We start from the raw sequence: 19,055 nt of genomic DNA, 5'->3' as shown, positions 1-19,055 counted from the left end.
GGATGCTGCAACGGTCGTAAGTGTGAAAGACAATCACAAGTCACTTTTTTTCAGTGCCGGTTAAACTTTGAATGGTCACTAAATGAATTGTTGTAAGTCAAGGACTACCTGTAACCCCTTTTCTAGGTTAACACAATAGATGGGACTGTAAATGGAGGGGAAATATAGGGCTACATAAGAGACAAATTACATAAATGAAGGAATGAAGGAATGAACCAACAAACGAATGAACAAACGAATGAATGAATCTAACCAGATTTAACCCAGACTACCTTGGTCTGATGTGCAAATGAAGTATTAAGTTGTGAATTGATTGTGTGCTGCCTGGGGAATTCTGGCCATTGAAATCCACATGGCTTAAAGTTGCCACTGGGTTAAGCTTTTAACTAGCCAAATTTAACCGATCCTTTTCTTTAGGTAAACCATTGATATAAGTGCCTGTCTTTCAACCGATTGTGGACGGCTCCCAATTAAAAATTAGAAGACACGTAAAATGGGGTTGAAACTATAAAATTAACAAATAATGTATTGCAATTATAAACCCTCTTTAGCTCTTTCCTTAACAATGCCCACTCAACCCGTAACTTGGTTAACCCGTTTTCTGGCTTCCTGCAATACATGCAGCCATCCAATGACTAAAAGGTGGCTTTGCAAAACACGCTAAGACCCAATCCATGTGCCAAGACTCACAAGCCCAGGCTGGCTGATGGCAGATGCCTAGCCTAACTCTGTGGTCGGCAAACTGCAGCTCGCGAGCCACATGCGGCTCTTTGGCCCCTTGAGTGTGGCTCTTCCACAAAATACCACCTGCGGGCGCGCACGCACAGTGCGATTGAAACTTCGTGGCCCATGCGCAGAAGTCGGTTTTCGGCCTGGGCGAGTCTATTCTGAAGAAGTGGCGTTAGAAGAAGTGGGGGTGTCTTGCGGGCGAGAGACGGGAGACGGGAGACGCGGCGCAGGTGGGCCATGGGATACGCAGCGTGGGAGAGGCGCACGCGATTCATGCACGAGTTGAGTCAGCCAGTCAGTCAGCAATCTCCTTGTGCAGTGGTTAGTGCTAGTCGCATCCGCCAATCACGCGGGGGTGACAAAAGTAACTACTCGGAGCATAAAGTTACCTGTATTTTTCCAACCAGCTGCAAATCCTACAGGTATTTTTGTCATCAATTTAAGAATTGTAATTATTTTGTGTTGGTGGCTTTATTATTATAAAATGAAACATTTTTTTAGGTGCCCTGTTTGACATGGCTACAAAGAAGAAGCAAAGAAAAACGGAAGACGAAAACCATGAATTTAAAGTTGAATGGACCGAGACTTTCGCGTTTGTTCAAAACTTAAATGGCCTTCCGACCTGTCTCATTTGTCAGGAAAAATTGGTGCATAACAAGAAATCAAATTTGGAGAGACACTTTAAAACTAAACACGTGCCATTTAGTAGTAAATATCCTGTCGGTGATGCAAGGAAGAAAGCAGTTGAGGAACTTCAGAAGAGTCAAGAAAAATCAAGTTCTGTATTTAATTACTGGATTCAATCTTCCAACAATGTTAATATTGCAAGTTTTGTGGTTAGTCAAAAGATTGCTAAGAGAGGAAAACCATATACAGACGGCGAATACATAAAAAGTTGTTTTATAAATGCATCCGAAGAGCTATTTCGGGATTTTAAGAACAAAGCCGATATTCTAAAAAAAATTAAAGAGTTACCATTGTCTGCTAAAACAGTGAAAGACAGAACAGCCAAAATGTCTTCTTTTTTTTTTTTCTTTTTTTTTTTTCCTTATTCGGGTCTACATAGTTATGCGAACAATCATTTTCAAGCATGAACCTTATCAAGAGTAAATTGAGAAGTTGTCTTATTGATGAGAACCTGGAATCATGCCTAAAATTAAAAACAACATACAAACCTGACTTACTCAAACTTTCCAAGGAGATGCAAGGCTATTGTTCACATTAGTGTTTGTCAGTCATTGTCATGATTTAATTTTATGGATATTGTAAGGTCAATTGTAAGGAATTTAATTTTATCAATAAATAATATCAAAACAACACTTTTAAATATGAGGGAAGCTTTTCTCAACAGGTTTCAGGAATTCAGAAACAGCAAAGCGACGTTAGCCTTTGTTAAAAAGCCTCTTAATGCTACTGTAACAGAATTAAATGTTTCTCCCTTTAATATTGACATTGGCAACTTTGAAATGCAATTGCTGGATTTCAAAAACAAAGAATTGTGGAGCTCGAAATTTGAACGTCTTTGTGCTGATACAGAAATATTGGAGAAAAATAAATGTGAACTTAGTTCACAGCACAAGTGGTCTGCTTTGAAAGACCCGGAGAAGGAAGATATGATGATTTTTAACACCCGGAATAGTATTCCTGACTCATATCATCAACTGAAAAAAATAGCGTTTGCTGTTTTTTCCTTATTCGGGTCTACATAGTTATGCGAACAATCATTTTCAAGCATGAACCTTATCAAGAGTAAATTGAGAAGTTGTCTTATTGATGAGAACCTGGAATCGTGCCTAAAATTAAAAACAACATACAAACCTGACTTACTCAAACTTTCCAAGGAGATGCAAGGCCATTGTTCACATTAGTGTTTGTCAGTCATTGTCATGATTTAATTTTATGGATATTGTAAGGTCAATTGTAAGGAATTTAATTTTATCAATAAATAATATCGTTGTTAAGTATGAGATCAAGTTTTATTCAACGTACCTATAGTTTAACTAAGACTTAAAACTTTAAGTAAAGTTTATTAAGTTAATTTTAGGGAATGTTGTGGAGTGAAAGAAGATGTAGTGTCGAGGAGATGGTTTGGACATATAAAGAGGATGAACGAAAGGAGATAGACAAAAGAAGTATACAGGACGAGTGTGGATGGGAGAGATGGAAGGGGTCGACCTCAGCGAACGTACCTCCATCAGATTGAGGACGTTCTTAGCAAAGGCCAGTTTAGGAGTACCCTAATTAAGTTAATAACAATGTACCTACCTATCTAGTTTAAGTTTAACCGATTTGGCTCTCCAAAGAAATTTCAATCGTTGTACTGTTGATATTTGGCTCTGTTGACTAATGAGTTTGCCGACCACTGGCCTAACGGATCCACTTAACGTGAGAAACTCAGTCTTCAAATGACCCCTGGCCCTGAGAGGTGCCAATACCAGCGGCCAATTCCAGGCATCTCTGCCCAGGCAAACGACCGGGGTCTTGGTCACGCCACAAGCTGTGCCACCCAGTGCTCTCCTGGGCAGTGCGCATCCCTGGGCTCCTGGCAGCCCTTGGAGTCCAACTTTCTCACCCATTTTGCTCATGATGAGGTGGTGGAGGTGGTAGGCGGCCTCTGCGGACGTCTGGCCAACTTCTTTGCTGGTGTCGCCAACGTGCAGGCCCAGCAAAGCCACCAGCTGTCCCAGCAAAGAAAAGTCACCTGTGGTCTAATGAAAGGAAGCAAAAAGGAGGGGAAAGATGAGAAGGGGGGCTCATGAAGGTTTCAGCCAACTGAAATCAGAGCATAGGAACCATAGCACCACAGAATCCTAGAATCCTACCTTTTAGAATTCTAGAATCACAGAATCTTAGAAACATAAAATCTTAGAATTTTAGAATTATCCAATATTTGAATCTTAGAAGACTAGAATCATAGTCATAGATTCATAAAATCAGTGAATCCTAGAATCTTTGAATAATAGAATCTTAGAATCCTAGAATCTTTGAATTTCTAAATCATACAATCTTTGAATCTGTGAATCTCTGAATCTCAGAATCCCAGAATCATAGAACCTTAGAATCCCAGAACCTCAATTGCTGGAAGGGACTGTGGAGGTTTTCTCCTCCAACCCCTTCATCAAGCGGGACTCCTTATATCCTCCTGGTCACATCCCAAAGATGCTTTTTCCAAAAGGCAGCAGGACTTTCTTCTTTTTCTTCCTTTCTTTGAAAACATCTCACTGCGCATCCCAAACGGTGACTTACGTCGAAATTGACGTTTTCAGAAACGAACTTCAGGAGGTGTCTGATGCTCTTGATGGCCCTCTCTCTCTCGTGTCTCTTGGGAGATTCAATCCAGGGATTAATGTGCTGCCAGGAAAAACAAAGGAGGAGGAGGAAAGGAAGAATTTGTGATTCACAGTTGGAAGAGCCACAGAAGTTGCCAGGACTGGGGAGAAAATCTAAGGAGCTCAACAAATTTGAGACATTGGTCAATTGAGGTCTATTTTAGACTGAAAACTAGAGTAGCAATTGAAGATTTCTGGAATACAACTAGTCTTACAAGAGTTCATTTAGAGCCGTGGTGGCACAGTGGTTAGAACGCAGTATTGCAGGCTAATTCTGCCAACTGCCAGAAGTTCAGCAGTTCCATCCTGATCGGCTCCAGGTTGACTCAGCTTTCCGTCCTTACCAGGTCGGTCAAATGAGGACCCAGATAGGAGAAGAACCTGGGTCCTCATTTAGAGAGGGCTGTAAACCACGGTGAAGCGGTATGTAAGTCTAAGTGCTATTAGTATTTAGTCACTGTTCAAAGTTACAATGGCACTGAAAATGGGACTTATGACCATTCTTCACACTTATGACCATTGCAGCATCCCTATGGTCACGTGATCAAAATTTGAACACTTGGCCAATGACTCATCTTTATGACGGTTGCAGCATCCCAGCTCGGTCCCTAAATGAATGGCTGTATGTCGAGGACTTCCTGTATAAGTAGTCCTTGACTTACGACCAGAATTTGGGGTGCTTACCAAGGTGGATGTTAGGCGACTTGTGACTGGCTTTACGACCTTTTTTTGCCAGGGTTGAACGAATCCCTGTGGTCCTTAAGTGAATAATGCAGTCATTAGCCGAATCTCGCTTTCCCCGTAGACTTTGGCTTGTCGGAAGCCAGTTGGGCAGTGCGCCAATGGTGTTCAGGTGACACCCCCCCCCCCAGGATGCTGCAACCATCACAAATACAGGTAGTCCTCGACTTATGACCACAATGAGTCCAAAATTTCTGTTGCTAAAATGAATCCCATCGGCATCGACATAATCTGCATCGGTCAATTGCAGAAGGCAGCTTTACTCGGAACAGCTGCGAGGCTCTATGACAGGGGTGTCAAACTCGATTTCATGGAGGGCCGAATCAAGGTTGTGTTTGACCTCGAGGGGGGCGTGGCCGAGGTGGGAGTGGCCAGCTCAACGTCTCTCGTGTCAGGGGCACCTGTGGACTTCCCTGAGACCCTCCCTCACTCTTATTATCATCTCCTCCCTCCCTCCCTCCCTTCCTCCTTGCCGTGGGACAAGAGAGACACGAATATCAGAGAAATAGTGGAATAGAATCATTAGTGAAAAGATGCCAGAGGAGGGACAAAACAAATGTAAATGACAAAAATGAACATCATTTTTTAACTATTGAAATGAGTTCAATTGAATGGTTGAATTGTCCCATGGGACGAGTTGTCCACCCAACAGCCACATTTGCCTATCCCGGGTCCTTGGGAGGGGCTCGACAGCTGGACAGAATCGCCAAATGCAGCCTAAACATCTGGCTGACCAACCCCGAGAAAGAATCACTCTTTACCGTCAAGACATCCTGCAGGGAATCCAAATTGGGAGCCTCGGACAGCAAGGCGGTGAGCATGGTGTTGCAGGTGGTCACCATCTGGTCATAAAAATCCTAGAAGGAGAAAAAGAATATCTAAAGGAAGAAGTGGTGTAAAGGAAGAAAGAGGAAGAAATCCAGGGCTGGGGAACTTATGGCCCTTTTAGGACGACTGGTGGACTGCAACGCCCAACAATCCTGAGCCAGCCACGGACTTCTGGGAGTTGAAGTCCACCCTTCTGCAATCAACGGAGTGGCCCGTCTTGCAGGGCTGGTTTTTCTTCCAGAGTTGGAGGAAATGCTTTCTCGGCTGAACACGAGGAACAAAAGGACATTGGGCTCCATGGATGGATCCAGAGTTTTGGAGGAGATTTTGAATCATGCTTATTTCCAGGTGGATCTCAGATGGCTTGGCTCCATCTGGACTGCTCACCTGAGTTTGAGCTGGTTGTCCTGGGCCGTTCACGTTCAGTTTTGTCACCAGGTAAGCCGGCAAGGAAAACACCTTCTGGATGCTTTTTCTCACCACTTTAGACCTCATCTCGGAGTTCAAGGGGGGCTTCATACGGCTGATGAAAGACGAGAAAAGAGGAGGAGGGTGAGAAGATCATAGACTCATTAGGCTAAAAGGGACCTCGGAGGTCTTCTACTCCAACCCTTGCTTGATGGTCCTTAAACCATCCCAGTCATATGGTTGTCCCCTCTTTTCTTGAAAACCTCGAGGGATGGAGCACCCCCAACTTCTGGAGGCAAACTGTTCCACTGATGGATTGTTCTCGGTGTCAGGAAATTTCTCCTGGATCTCTCTTTGATAAGCTTCCCTACATCGCTTCTCATCATGCTCTCAGCTACTTTGGAGGGGAAGTTGACCCCCTCCTCTCTCTGAGAGCCCCTCAAATATCAGAACTCCCCTCATCATCCTGGTTGCTCTTCCCTGCACTCTTTCTAGAGTCTCAACATCTTTTTTATATTGTGGTGACCAAAACAGGATGCAGGATTTCTCTCTCTCTCCCTCCCTCCTTCCTCTGTCTCTCTCTCTCTCTGTGTCTCTCTCTCTCTCTCTCTGTCTCTTGGCAGGTACATACCTCATGCAGGTGATGGTGATGATCGCTTGATGGAGATTTTCGATGGACAAGGGTCTCGCGGGCTCATCTTCAATGACTTCCTGAAAAGAGAAGAAAGAACCATCTAAGAAAGAACCTGAGATACGGCCACCCTCCAGCTGGCCCTCTTCCCAGCCCTACGCTTTTTCTGGTTGACACAGGAAGTCCCCAGCTTCCAACTGGTCACTTAGCCACCATTTAAAGTTTTGAGGGATCTCTTCAGGACTACTTATGACCCAGATGCCAAGTTCCGAGAGGCGCCCCTTCCTCAGCGATCCTGTGATCCCATTTCGGTCACTTGGCCACCAGCTTGCATTGATGGCAGTTTGCAGTGTCCCGTGACCATGATTTAAGTCAGGGGTGGGCAACTGTGGCCTCTTGATGACCTATATAAAATTGGGAAGCCAGATTCCCTTAACAGCCGTGCGATTAACTGAACGAAAATGATTCGGCTAACAACGGTGGCAAGACAGGTCGTACAATGGGCAGAATTCCCTTAACAAATGTCCCACTTAGCAACAAAACCTTTCAGGCTCCATTGATTGGCATTCAATTCGGTTCAAATTCACTTCCAAAAAGAAAGACGCCCAGGAGCACCTGCCTCCCCCCCTCTCCCCACTTACAACGATGTTTGTGACCAGTTCCTGTTTCTGGGGCAAATCGAGGTCTTGCCTCCTGCTGTTGGCAACAGCTTTGGTGATCATGATGATGGACCTCATGAAGGCTTTCTTCAGCCCTTCGTCCTGGAAAACCCCAGTGGGAATGAAAAGAAACCAGAAGGAAGAGGATGTATTTATTTACTGAAACCTTTACGTAGCCGATTGTCTTTGGTTGAACTCTGGGGGCCCCCAATCAAAACATCACTGGACACTCTGGGTTCTAGTCCCACTTTAGGATGAAAGGCAGCTGAGAGACTTTGCGCCCATCACCAGGAGATGGTGAGTTCTAGTTCCTCCTTAGGGAAAAGGGCCAACTGTCTTTGGGCCAATCACCAGGAGACTGTGAGTTCAAGTCCCGCCCTAGGCACGAGAGCCAGCTAGGTGAGTTGGGGCCAGTCTCAATCCAAAACACGTCACAGAGTTGTTGTGTGGAAAGGAAGAAAGAGTGTAATGCAGGAGCGCTGCCTTGAGGATAATAAATGCAACAAGACCATAGATTCTCCTCCTCCTCCTCGTCCTCGTCCTCGTCCTCGTCCTCCTCGTCCTCCTCGTCCTCCTCCTCCTCCTCCTCCTCCTCCTCCTCCTCCTCCTCCTCCTCCTCCTCCTCCTCCTCTCCCACAACATGCTAGTTGGGTCATGAAATGTCTTTAAGAAATCAAACAAGCTAAGGACTCCGGATTATAATTGTTCTTGTGATTAAACTCAGCATTAAGAGAAGTAGAGGGTGGAAACCTGCCTACCTTTTTCATGCTGGAATACTGATAGAGTATTTCTGAGACAATGTTGTCCAGGAAAGGCATCATGTCCTCTACTTGCGCTCCCAGGACTGCCTGGCCATAGCAGAGTATTAATGTGGTCCGAATCCATCTCTCGGAGAGAGTCTGTGAGTCCTGTCAGTCCAAAGACGAGGGGGTCAAACTCTTTCCCAAAGCACCAGAAGACAAGACAAGAAGCAATGGATAGAAACTGATGGAGCTTCTTAGTCATCCAGGTCACGGTTGCCCCAAAGGGGCTTTTTCAAAGGCAACTGGACTTTGTTTTTCCTTGAAGAGGTTTCGCTTCTCATCCCAGAAGCTTCTTCAGGTCTGACTTGGGTCAAAAGAGAAGAAGCTTTTTGGATGAGAAGCGAAATGTCTTCAGGAAAAAACCAAGCCCAAGCCTTTGGAAAAAGCACCTTTGGGTCTACTCGAGGTGTTTGTTGGGGCAGCTCCTAATCTTCTCTAGCCTTATAAAATAGTTCTCCAGGAGATGGAGATGGAGAATTTCAGCACCACCTACATCTACGAGATCTATGACCAATCTGAGGAGACCAGACAGCCTGGAGCCTAAGTCCTTCTAAGCACATTGGACTCTCCTTCCCAGAATCCCCCAGCCTCCTTCTGCACTGAGTTTCAGACCTTGCAACCCCATCCCTGGTCTTACCTCAATGGGGGCTTCTACTGCAAACGGTCCTTTTGTCTGCCTGAACTGGCCAGCCTCCTCCAGGGCCACCAGAATCTCAGGCAGGTGGCAAAAGGATGCCATTCGAATGGATTCCGAGATTCCCTAGGCAAAGCGATGTTTGTGAATTAGGACATTTATTGATTTATAGGTTCGATTTATATGCCGCCCTTCTCCGGAGACTCAGGGCGGCTTACAATGTGTTAAGCAATAGCCTTCATACTTTTGTGTAGACCTGCTTAGTAGGGCTTCCCCCCCCCCAAGCGGTGTTCTTTTTAATACAAAGTCAGCTTATTGCCCCCACAATCCGGGTCCTCATTTTACCTACCTCGGAAGGATGGAAGGTTGAGTCAACCTTGAGCCTGGTGAGATTTGAACTCACAGTAATTGCCGGCAGCTGGCAGCTAAGTGCTACTTAACAGCATTTTAGTCCGCTGCACCACCAAGGCTCTTATTTGCACCTAACCCTTTGTCTTTACCTTCCGCTTTCTCCTCCCCTTCTCCACCTCCTGCTCCTCCTCCTCTCTGCAAACCCCAGGCCCTTCTAGCACTGATGAAATTACCTAGCTGGGTAATGAAATGTCTGCAACAAAACAACCAAGCACAGAGAGCACCAAGGACCCCACAATTCTCCTCCTCCTCCTCCTCCTCCTCTCTGTAACCCCCATTGTCTTCTAGCACTGATGATGTTACCTAGTTGGGTAATAAAACTTCTACAGGAAAACAACCAAGTTAAGAGAGCACCAAGGACCCCACAATTCTCCTCCTCCTCCTCCTCCTCCCTTCACCTCTATTCTGCAAAACCTGTTCTCTTCTGGCACTGATGAGGTGACCTAGTTGGGTCACTAAACGTCTGCAAGAAAACATCCAAGCTCAGAGAGCCCCAAGGACCCCACAAAGATGGAGGTCTCAGCCCCCGCAGGCATCCCACTGCCACTCACCTCTCGGTCTGTTTCTTCCTGGAGTGAAAAACTTAGAAGGCTTTGGAGCTGTTCCGTCACCAGGTCCTTCTGTGTTGAGTTTCGCAGTTTAACGCCATAATATTTGTAGAGGCTAATCTGAAGGTGGGAAAAAGAGTCCGTGAGTCCTAGGGAGCTCCACCAAACGGCCAGGAAAAGGAAATATAGGAGAAATTAGGATCAGAAAAGGACTCCGTGTGGTCAAGCACACGGAAACTGGTCCTGGGTGACCTGATCGGGGAGATGGGCAGCATACGAATCTAATAAGTCAATAATTGCCATTTTGACTTTCTTCTTCTTCTTGAAAAGCTACTTTAACCCCCCTCCCCCATCCCCATAGGTGCCCTTTGCTGATTCTCTGTTTGGCCGTCCTGAGATCCTTTATGGTTTCTGTGGAGATCTGGCAGCTTCATCTTTTTACATGCATTAGCTCTCCGTGGTGGATTGGGACAACTTGCCATGGCCCTCTTGGCTTGGCCAACTAACCATGGCCAACTAGCCATGGCCTACTTGCCGTGGCCAACTCACCAGGGAACAAGAGTTACACTAATAGCAGGGTTCCAATACCTCAAGGGTTGCCAAAAAGAGGAGGGGGTCAGCCTATTCTCCAAAGCACCCGAAGGCAAGACAAGAAACAATGGATGGAAACTTATCAAGGAGAGAACCAATCTAGAACCAAGGAGAAACTTCCAAACAGTGAGAACAATTAACCAGTGGAACAGTTTGCCTCCAGAAGTTGTGGGTGTTGCATCACTGGAAGCTTTTAAGAAGAGATTGGACAACCGTTTGCCTGAAATGGGAAAGGGTTTCCTCCTTCAGTAGGGGGTTGGACTAGAAGACCTCCAAGGCCCCCTTCCAAGTCTGTAGTTCTATTATTCATTGTCTGTCTAATATCGAGGAAATGGTGGAACAGAAGCGTCAAAGAAAGGAGGCCTCAAAGGAGGGACAAATGAAACATAAACGACAAATGTTAAAATGATTTTTAACATTATTGGAGAGAACGGAATGGTTGAATTAACCCGCGGTGAGTCTGCTGTGGCTCGTGGGCAGCCACGGTGAGTTGGCCATGGCAAGCTGTCCTCTTCTGATGTTGCATCTAAGATAACTGCGGCCCTAAAAGTGTAAAACCTCCGCATATTTACCTTGTCTTTAGACAAGACCTGGGACGTGCTTTGCTTCTGGTCGATGGGCGGCAATGCGCTTGTTTTCCTCCTGGGCAGTTTGTGGTCTGAAGGAATCTGCTTTGCCAACAACAACAAGAACAACAAAAAAGAAGTTGTGAGAAAGTGAAGGAGCAGAGGAAGGAACAGCTTTCTGTGTGTTTCCAAGGGGAGGATTGGTTTCCCTTCTGCGTCCGGATGCATATTATAAGTAATTTGACTTTTCTAGCTGGGACAGACACGAAGCACGTAACAAGGACCATCCGGATTGTATCAGCTGGAGCAGAGGCAGCTTTTGAGATGAACGGTTGGAAAATCTCTGCCACAAATTGTGAGAACTTGATTTATCACCATTTATTGTTGTGGCCCTCCAGCAGCCGAATCAGAGGAGGAGGAGGAGGAGGAGGAGGAGGAGGAGGAGGAGGAGGAGGAGGAGGAGGAGGAGGAGGCGGCGTGGGAGTCAGGGCCAGCATCAAGGCAACCTGAGAGCTCCGAGGGGGAAGAGGGAATGGGGCTGGCAGAGAGAGAGACAGAGGAGGAGCCTGGGCCATCCGTCAGCCCTCAGATGGTGAGTCAACAGACCGCAGGTCTGGAGGTGGATGAGGAAGAGGAGGAACATCTGGGTCCAGTGCCTGACGCGCGGATACACAGAAGGCAGAGGAGAGGAGAGCAGTGGAAATCTATGGGCCGGTCCTTGGGACAGACGAGCCACCACTGCTAGCGAAGCCCCTCCCTAGCTCTGGGGATAAAAGGCAGGGGGCGGAGAGGAATAGATGTGGCAGACAACGATTCTTCTCCCTGCCGGATGGACTTGTTAGCCTGTGGTGAGAGAGAAACTTTTTGTCGGGGCTGCTGGCTCTCCTCATAAAGGAATCTTTGAGTTCACTTCAGAGGGTTTGTCGTGTTTGGGTCAGAACATTTATTTACTGACTGTTCGAAGTTATAAAGGATAGTTTACAACTGAAAAAAATGGACTGTTTCTCACACTCAGGACCATTTCGCATTTCCGTGGCATGCAGAGAGCTTCCGGTCCCTGTTGTTGCTGCCCAGCATTCAGTGCCAGACAGTGCAACAGGGCGGATGGTTGTCTTGTAGGTCTTAGATTTAAGATGGGTGGCCATTCGTCTGTCCAGTAACACACTGGTGAGTTCTCGCCAACGTATCCAGGCTGCATTCTCCTTTGCTCTCACCTCGCCATTGATGTCACCATTGACATTGGAGGTGGGATCCCAGATACCAAAAAATGTCCACCTTCTTTAGGTTTTCTCCATTGATTTGAAGCATTCCAGGGGTGGTGACAGTCCCTAAGTATCCTGTCTTGATGTTGAGGTGGAGTCCAAAATGGTTGAGGCAATCATTCCATGGTCGTTCCATGATCCTTCCAGCAAGGACCCCCTAGTTCAGCAAATTCTCCATAACTACATTTGTCTACTTTTGGGATAAATGATCTCCACCGAGGCAGCCCTGGCTTCTGGACCCTCTCCACGATGGACCTCAGGGCCCACCGCGACACAAACCCAGCTGCTTACCTGGAAAGGACGAAGATGGTCCAAGATGGTCTCTAATATTTCTCTCTCGTCCATGAGATCCAAGATTTCTTTGACGGGTCTGCCTTTTAATGGCTTCCTGCTCTCCCATAAATTTTTGAAAGACTCGTCAGAGAGTTCTGAGAAGAAGAGACAGACAGAGATTGATGGGCAATTCGACAGGACAAGCCTTCTCAAAGCAGAGAGAGACAAGGAGTGCGTAGTGGATCACCAGGCTGAGCCTGAGGGAGGGGTCAAACGTGTCATAAGTCTCGAGGCCCTGATCTTCCTGTCCTTAGACAACCATCTTATATATGGAATTGGAATTTTTTATTGCTTTGAAATTTCATGATGTTGTAATCTTATAATTTAGATCTAGCCTTTGAAAAAGGCTAAGAGGGAGGGGTCTTTCCTCACCTCTGAGGGTAAGATGTTCCCTAATACAGTGGCAGCAGTAGAGAAGACCCTCTTCCTAGGCCCCACAGTCGAAACTCTTTGACTGATGGAGTCTGCACCATAACGTCCCTACCTGATGAAGGACGATTGCAGGATTTGGATTTGGGTAGTTAGGAAAAGGAAGGAAGGGTGTACTAGTGACATGAGAGCAGTCTTCCAGTATTTGAGGGGCTGGCACACAGAGGAGGGGGCCAACTTATTTTCCAAAGCACTAGAAGGTAGGAAGAGAAACTTATTGCTTAATGCAATTGGTCTCTGGAGAAGGAAGACCTCTAAGGTCCCTTCTGGCTCTGTCCTGATGGATTGATTGATGGAGGGATGGATGGATTGATTGTGTGGGGTGGGCTGATGTGATAGGACAAGGCTGGTTCCATAGGTAGCCCAGCCCTGTAGCATCTATACCTGGATATGAGGGAAGGATGGTGTCTTGAGAGCTTTTTCTCCCCGGAGCCCTTTCCCTCTCGGGCCTCCTTGGCAAGGAAGGGGGCTCTTTGAGGCCAGGCTTCATTTCCCCCTGAGAAGCCCTCAGAGGGGTCCTGCGCACCAATTCTGGCAGCACCAGTGCTGGAGGCTGCACCTTCTTGCTCATGTCCACTGGAGCTGGGGAACCCTTTACAAGAAGGGGCAAGACCTGCGTGGTTCTTTGAGTGGCCGAAGAAGTGGACGGGTGGGAGCCAGAGAAGTGACTGTTCCACTGCCATGGGTCATTATTCGTAATTTGTGGATGGGACTCCTTGCTGTCCTCCTTCTTCAAGAAGGGCAACTTTTTTAGCATGTGGTCCATCCTCTCGTGAAGAGGGAGTTCTTGAACTGGATGGAGATCCTGTCAATAAAGGAGAAGTTTTGTAACTCCAGGTTGAAAGGAGGGGTCCTTGGTGCTCCTATCTATCTATCTATCTATCTATCTATCTATCTATCTATCTATCATCTATCTATCTATCTATCTATCTATCTATCTATCATCTATCATCTATCATCTATCATCTATCATCTATCATCTATCATCTATCATCTATCTATCTATCTATCTATCTATCTATCTATCTATCTATCTAGTTGTCTATCTATCTATCTCTATTTATCACATGTTCTTCCTGGGTCAAGAAGCTCAGACTGCCCAAGGAGCTGCTGATCTACAGAGGAATTTGGGAGTCTCTCCTTTGTACCTCTACAACTGTCTGGTTTGGCACAGCAACCAAACTAAAAGTCCCCTAAAGAGAGAAGACGGCAAGGAAATTACAGGCAGCAGAGAGAAAGCAGAGTTGCTTAACTCGTTCTTTGCATGCAAAAAGAAACTATAGCCCAACCTACCAACAACGTAACTGTGAAAGACAGACTAGAAATAAAAGTTGAAAGGCTTCAGCGAGGTATTTGACAAAGTAGAACACTCCCCTCCGCTCTGCTCTGCTCTGCTCTACTCTGCTCAACACAACTCAACTGAACTCAACTATCCTCTACTCTCCTCAACTCTCCACAGCTCCCCTCTCATCCCTTCTGCCTTTATATCTCTGCCCCAGGGGCTGTGACATCACCGCATTATGTTCTCATGGGGGACAGCTGGTGTCATGACCCAAGGGGCCTCTTACTCCCCAAGATAATAGGGATGGGATATGGAGGGTCCCCTGGATAACCCCCTTGATAACATTAGCGACATTATGGGGAGCAAAGCTAGGGGTCACTATGGAATGACCCAGTGTGATGGTGTCCCTCAACGTGCTAGATCTCAAAAGAACCTAACCAAGATTAAGGCTGATCAACTTTGTTCTTTGATTGGCTAAGTCTGCCACTGAGCATAGGACTAAAACATTCCAAATTAGTAAGGGAGTAAGGCAAGGTTGCCCCCTATCCCCATTATTGTTTATTTTGGCCTTAGAAGTTCTTTTACGGAAAATTAGAATTAATGAGGAGATAAAAGGACTGAAGATCAGGAAGGAAATTTACAAGACGCAAGCATTTGCAGACGATGTAGCCTTAATCCTTGAAGACCCCATAGAATCAGGACCAAAAGTGCTAGAGGAATTAAGTAAATATGGAGAGGTGGCAGGCTTCACATTGAACAAAACCAAAACCAAAGTATTGATTAAGAATACAACTGAGAGCCAGAAAAACAAGTATTAGGACTACAGGTTGCCAAAAAAATTAAATACCTAGGAATTTGGATTACATCAAGATGTTCGACCTTAAAAGACGACAATTATACTCCCCTAATTAGGAAGATGAAACAAGACCTTGACAGATGGAAGAAAATAAGATGATCACTTTTGGGCAAGATAGCCACAATTAAGATGAATATTCTCCCCAGAATACTATTTTTATTCCAAAACATACCGGTAAATTTAGAGAAAAAGTTTTTTTTAGAATTAGACAAAATCATCAGAGAATTTATATGGGAGGGGAAAAAACCGAGGTTTTCTATTAAAATGTTAAGGGGCAAAAGAGATATAGGTGGATTTGGACTCCCCGATTGGGAAATATATTACAGGGCAGCTAAGCTAGTCTGGATAAGAGATTGGATCACCCTGGAAAATGAGAGGATTCTTACCCTAGAAGGCCACGATTTGCAAAAAGGGTGGCATGCCCACATTTGGGATGTAGAGAAGAAAAGGAAGACATATTTCCATAGACATAAAATTAGAGACTCATTGATACAAACATGGACCCCGATTAGGCAAAGATATTACAAAAAAATTCCAAGTTGGCTCTCAACGATGGAGGCCCTGATCCACCCCAATAGATGGGGGATGGAGAAAATGGGCTGATACAAAGATATCTTAGACGAAGGAGGGAATCTTAAATCAAATGATACTTTACGAGAGCAAGGAATAACTTTAGATTGGTGGACCTATTCACAAATAAAATCTAGATATCACAAAGACAAAGAACAATACGGTTTAGAACTTGGATCAAATGGATTGGATAAAGTCCTGATGGGAACAAATAAAAAGATTCTGGCCAAACTATACAACTATTTATTAGGTGATGACAAGTCCGAAGATATCACAAAGAATCAAATAAATGCATGGGAGAAAAATATAGGGCGTGATATAAATTTTGGGGAATGGGAGGAGGCATGGAATAGGAATCTTAAATTGACTACAGCGGCGACATACAAGGAAAACCATTATAAAATGCTACATAGATGGTATTTAGCCCCGGCCAGACTAGCAAAGATATACCCTAATATACATCCTAATTGTTGGAAATGTGGCCACGGTCAAGGCACCTTCTTTCACATGTGGTGGACATGCCCGGAAGCGAAAGGATATTGGAACAAGATCAGGAGATGGTTATATGAAATAATTGGCGAAGATATTGAATTAACACCAGAGATATTTCTCCTGGGAATAGTAAAGAAGCCATATGGAAAGGAAAAGATACATTTAATGATCCACATAATTACAGCCGCCAGATTGGCATACGCACAGTACTGGAAAGAGAAAACCCAACCACCAGAAGAGCTCACAATTAGGAAAATATTGGAGTGCGCAGAGATGACTAAATTAACTCATGAATTAAACGATGATGAGAAGTCAGTTTATTATATTGTGTGGGAAAGGTGGTACAAGTGGATGCATGATAAAATGAAAGAAAGACCTAAAGGTGTGTTAAATAACGGTAAAAAGTGATTTGAAATATCACCAAGTATTATTTATGTATATAGTTAAAACACTGCACATCTGATACTAACTGAAAATGTCAGTACACTTATGTTTTTTTTCTTTTTTGTAAAAAATCTCAATAAAGTTTCTCAAAAAAACAAAAACCATTAGCGACATTATGGGGAGCAAAGCTAGGGGTCACTATGGAATGACCCAGTGTGATGGTGTCCCTCAACGTGCTAGATCTCAAAAGAACCTAACCAAGATTAAGGCTGATCAACTTTGTTCTTTGATTGGCTAAGTCTGCTACCGAGCTTGGTTTTTTAATTTTTCTTATTATGAGATATGAGATATAGGAGATATGATATACTGGTGTAGGGTTTCCTGCATGGGCAGGGGGTTGGATTAGGAGACCTCCAAGGTTCCTTCCAACTCTCTAATTCTATTCTATTCTATTCTATTCTATTCTATTCTATTCTATTCTATTCTATTCTATTCTATTCTATTCTATTCTATTCTTATGGAGTCCTTGGCTTACAACCGTTCTTTTAGTGCTGGTTCAAATTACAACAGCACTGAACAAAGTATTTTTCACACTTATGACCATTCTGGCATCTCCACGGTCATATGATCAGAATTTGGACCTTTGGCAAGTGACTCACATTTATGACAGTCGCCGTGTCCCAGGAGTCACGTGATCCCCTTTTGCAGCCTTCTGACAAGCAAAGCCAAGGGGGAAACCGGATTCACTTAACAACCATGTTACTAATTTAGGAATTGCAGTGATTCACTTAACAACTGGCAACAAAAATGTTGGGCTCAGTTGTGGTCGTAAATCGAGGACTACTTGTATATATGATTTTTTTGGGGGGGGTCCAGTTTCTGCACTGCCCATCATCGCTGAAGTGTTGTAATAGTTTTGGTAAAACTCTCCAACGATACAAAAGCTGCAGTTGAAAGCAAAGTTTTTTTTAAAAAAAGCCAAACAGGTTTGTTTTTTTAAAAAAGGCAAAAGGGAGAATTGCAGAGTTGAAAGGAGAGGAAGCTCCTTCTTCCCCAACCCCCCCCCCCATGGCTTGCAGGGCCCCCCTGGGCCCCCAGACAGCTGGCAGAGTTGAGTCTTCATGCTCTTGGGGAAGGTCAGGAGGTTGGGGGCCTGCCTCGTCTCTGGGGCTGGGCTACCTAGACGTACAGCCACAATTCAGCTCAAGAGGCTTGGCAACTGGCATGTACTTATGACGGTTGCAATGTCCCGGGGTCACATGACCCCTTTTCTGACTTTCTGACCAGCAAAGTTGATGGGGATGTGAGGGATCTCACAAAGATCGATGGTTCGTTGAGGCCACTTCCAAGAAAAGGCAGCACACAAGGATGCAATCACGTTGAATCTTTATTTAGAAGTAAAGTAGAGTAAAAGGAGGCATCCATGCCTGGATTGAGCCCCTGGTTCAGTCCTGTAGGAAGTTAGAACAAGAGCCAAAGAGCAGCCCCTGTGCAGGGATTCTTAGAGGGGCCCCTGGCCTCTCCCTTACCAAAGTGTGAGGGGGCCGGAGGGCCATTAACTCTCCCCAATGGGGCTGCAGGGGCCGGAGCCCTTTGGCCCACCAGTGGGATCAAAGGTGCCTCTTTGCTCCCATCTGGTGGCCTTTTAAGAAACTGCCATGGCTGGCACAAAACACCTAACAATTCCCCTTCTTGCCAGCCAATGACAGGTGCCAGTGAGTATGAGTGAGGGGGTGAGCAGGCGTCATAGACATGCAGATGCATCGTTTACAGGAGCAAACACAAACGCTTACACAGAAGGTTGTGTCGGTCAATGGGCACAGGTTTTGTGAACAGATCAGCTAACTGGTCGGTTGTATTACAAAGTTTGATGTGTACAAACCCCATTCTGGCAAGCTACCTGACATTCTTGTAGCGGATGTCTATGTGGCGTGACCTAGAGCCCACCGTGTACGCCCCCGAGATTCCAATTGCGGCCGTGTTATGGATTGATTGTGTGGGGTGGGCTGATGTGATAGGACAAGGCTGGTTCCATAGGTAGCCCAGCCCTGTAGCATCTATACCTGGATATGAAGACAGGACGGCGTCTGGTGAGCGTTTTCTCCCCGGAGCCCTTTCCCTCTCGGGCCTCCTTGGCAAGGGAGGGGGCTCTTTCAGGCCAGGCTTCATCTCCCCCTGAGAAGCCCTCAGAGGGGTCCTGGCAGATGTCCTGCGCACCAAATCAGTATTGTTTCATTCACTGCAACAAAAAATTACATCAACAGAAAATTATAGCAGAGATTGATATTTTTATTTACATGCTCTGGATTTGCATTATTATTATAGCTTGGTCTGACATTGGGTTTTTAGTCCTATTAATTGAGCTGTCCTGTATCCCCACCCCCACCCCCACCTCCAAATAAGAGACATTGTTTATAAAATGACAAAAAATGAACCCATGTTTTATAAAGGCAAAGAAATAATTACGCTAAAGCAAGTACCTAAGAGAATAAGAGAACTAAGAAAAGAATATTGGTTCCTAGCCACATTATTAAATAAACGGCATATACCATTTAGATGGATAATACCG

General features: G+C 45.2%; 1 protein-coding gene across 4 annotated transcripts in view; it reads right to left on the bottom strand.

Moving 5' to 3' along the window:
- The window catches only part of LOC148111609 (maestro heat-like repeat family member 5), a 35,355-nt gene extending 16,630 nt beyond the window's left edge, over positions 1 to 18,725 (bottom strand). Inside the window, exons 1-13 of one of the 4 annotated variants that reach the window (XM_087880817.1) lie at positions 18,550 to 18,725; positions 13,287 to 13,707; positions 12,432 to 12,568; positions 10,885 to 10,980; positions 9,725 to 9,841; positions 8,766 to 8,888; positions 8,084 to 8,233; positions 7,308 to 7,427; positions 6,667 to 6,746; positions 6,015 to 6,150; positions 5,561 to 5,656; positions 3,976 to 4,080; positions 3,302 to 3,437 (exon numbers count right to left, since the gene is read on the bottom strand). In XM_087880817.1, coding sequence (XP_087736943.1) covers positions 3,302 to 3,437; positions 3,976 to 4,080; positions 5,561 to 5,656; positions 6,015 to 6,150; positions 6,667 to 6,746; positions 7,308 to 7,427; positions 8,084 to 8,233; positions 8,766 to 8,888; positions 9,725 to 9,841; positions 10,885 to 10,980; positions 12,432 to 12,568; positions 13,287 to 13,668 — 1,678 coding nt within the window. In that variant the 5' untranslated portion in view covers positions 13,669 to 13,707; positions 18,550 to 18,725. Of the gene's footprint in view, positions 1 to 3,301; positions 3,438 to 3,975; positions 4,081 to 5,560; positions 5,657 to 6,014; positions 6,151 to 6,666; positions 6,747 to 7,307; positions 7,428 to 8,083; positions 8,234 to 8,765; positions 8,889 to 9,724; positions 9,842 to 10,884; positions 10,981 to 12,431; positions 12,569 to 13,286; positions 13,708 to 14,195; positions 14,361 to 18,549 lie in introns of those variants that run through there. The other 3 variants (XM_087880820.1, XM_087880818.1, XM_087880819.1) reach the window with 3 other exon arrangements.
- Between the last annotated feature and the right edge of the window lie 330 nt (positions 18,726 to 19,055).

The sequence above is a fragment of the Pantherophis guttatus genome, chromosome 18 (assembly GCF_059756535.1).
Source record: "Pantherophis guttatus breed Tessera chromosome 18, ASM5975653v1, whole genome shotgun sequence".
Taxonomy (NCBI): Eukaryota; Metazoa; Chordata; class Lepidosauria; order Squamata; family Colubridae; genus Pantherophis; species Pantherophis guttatus.
Note: the sequence above shows the minus strand (reverse complement) of the source record. Positions and strands in the feature narration are given on the sequence as shown.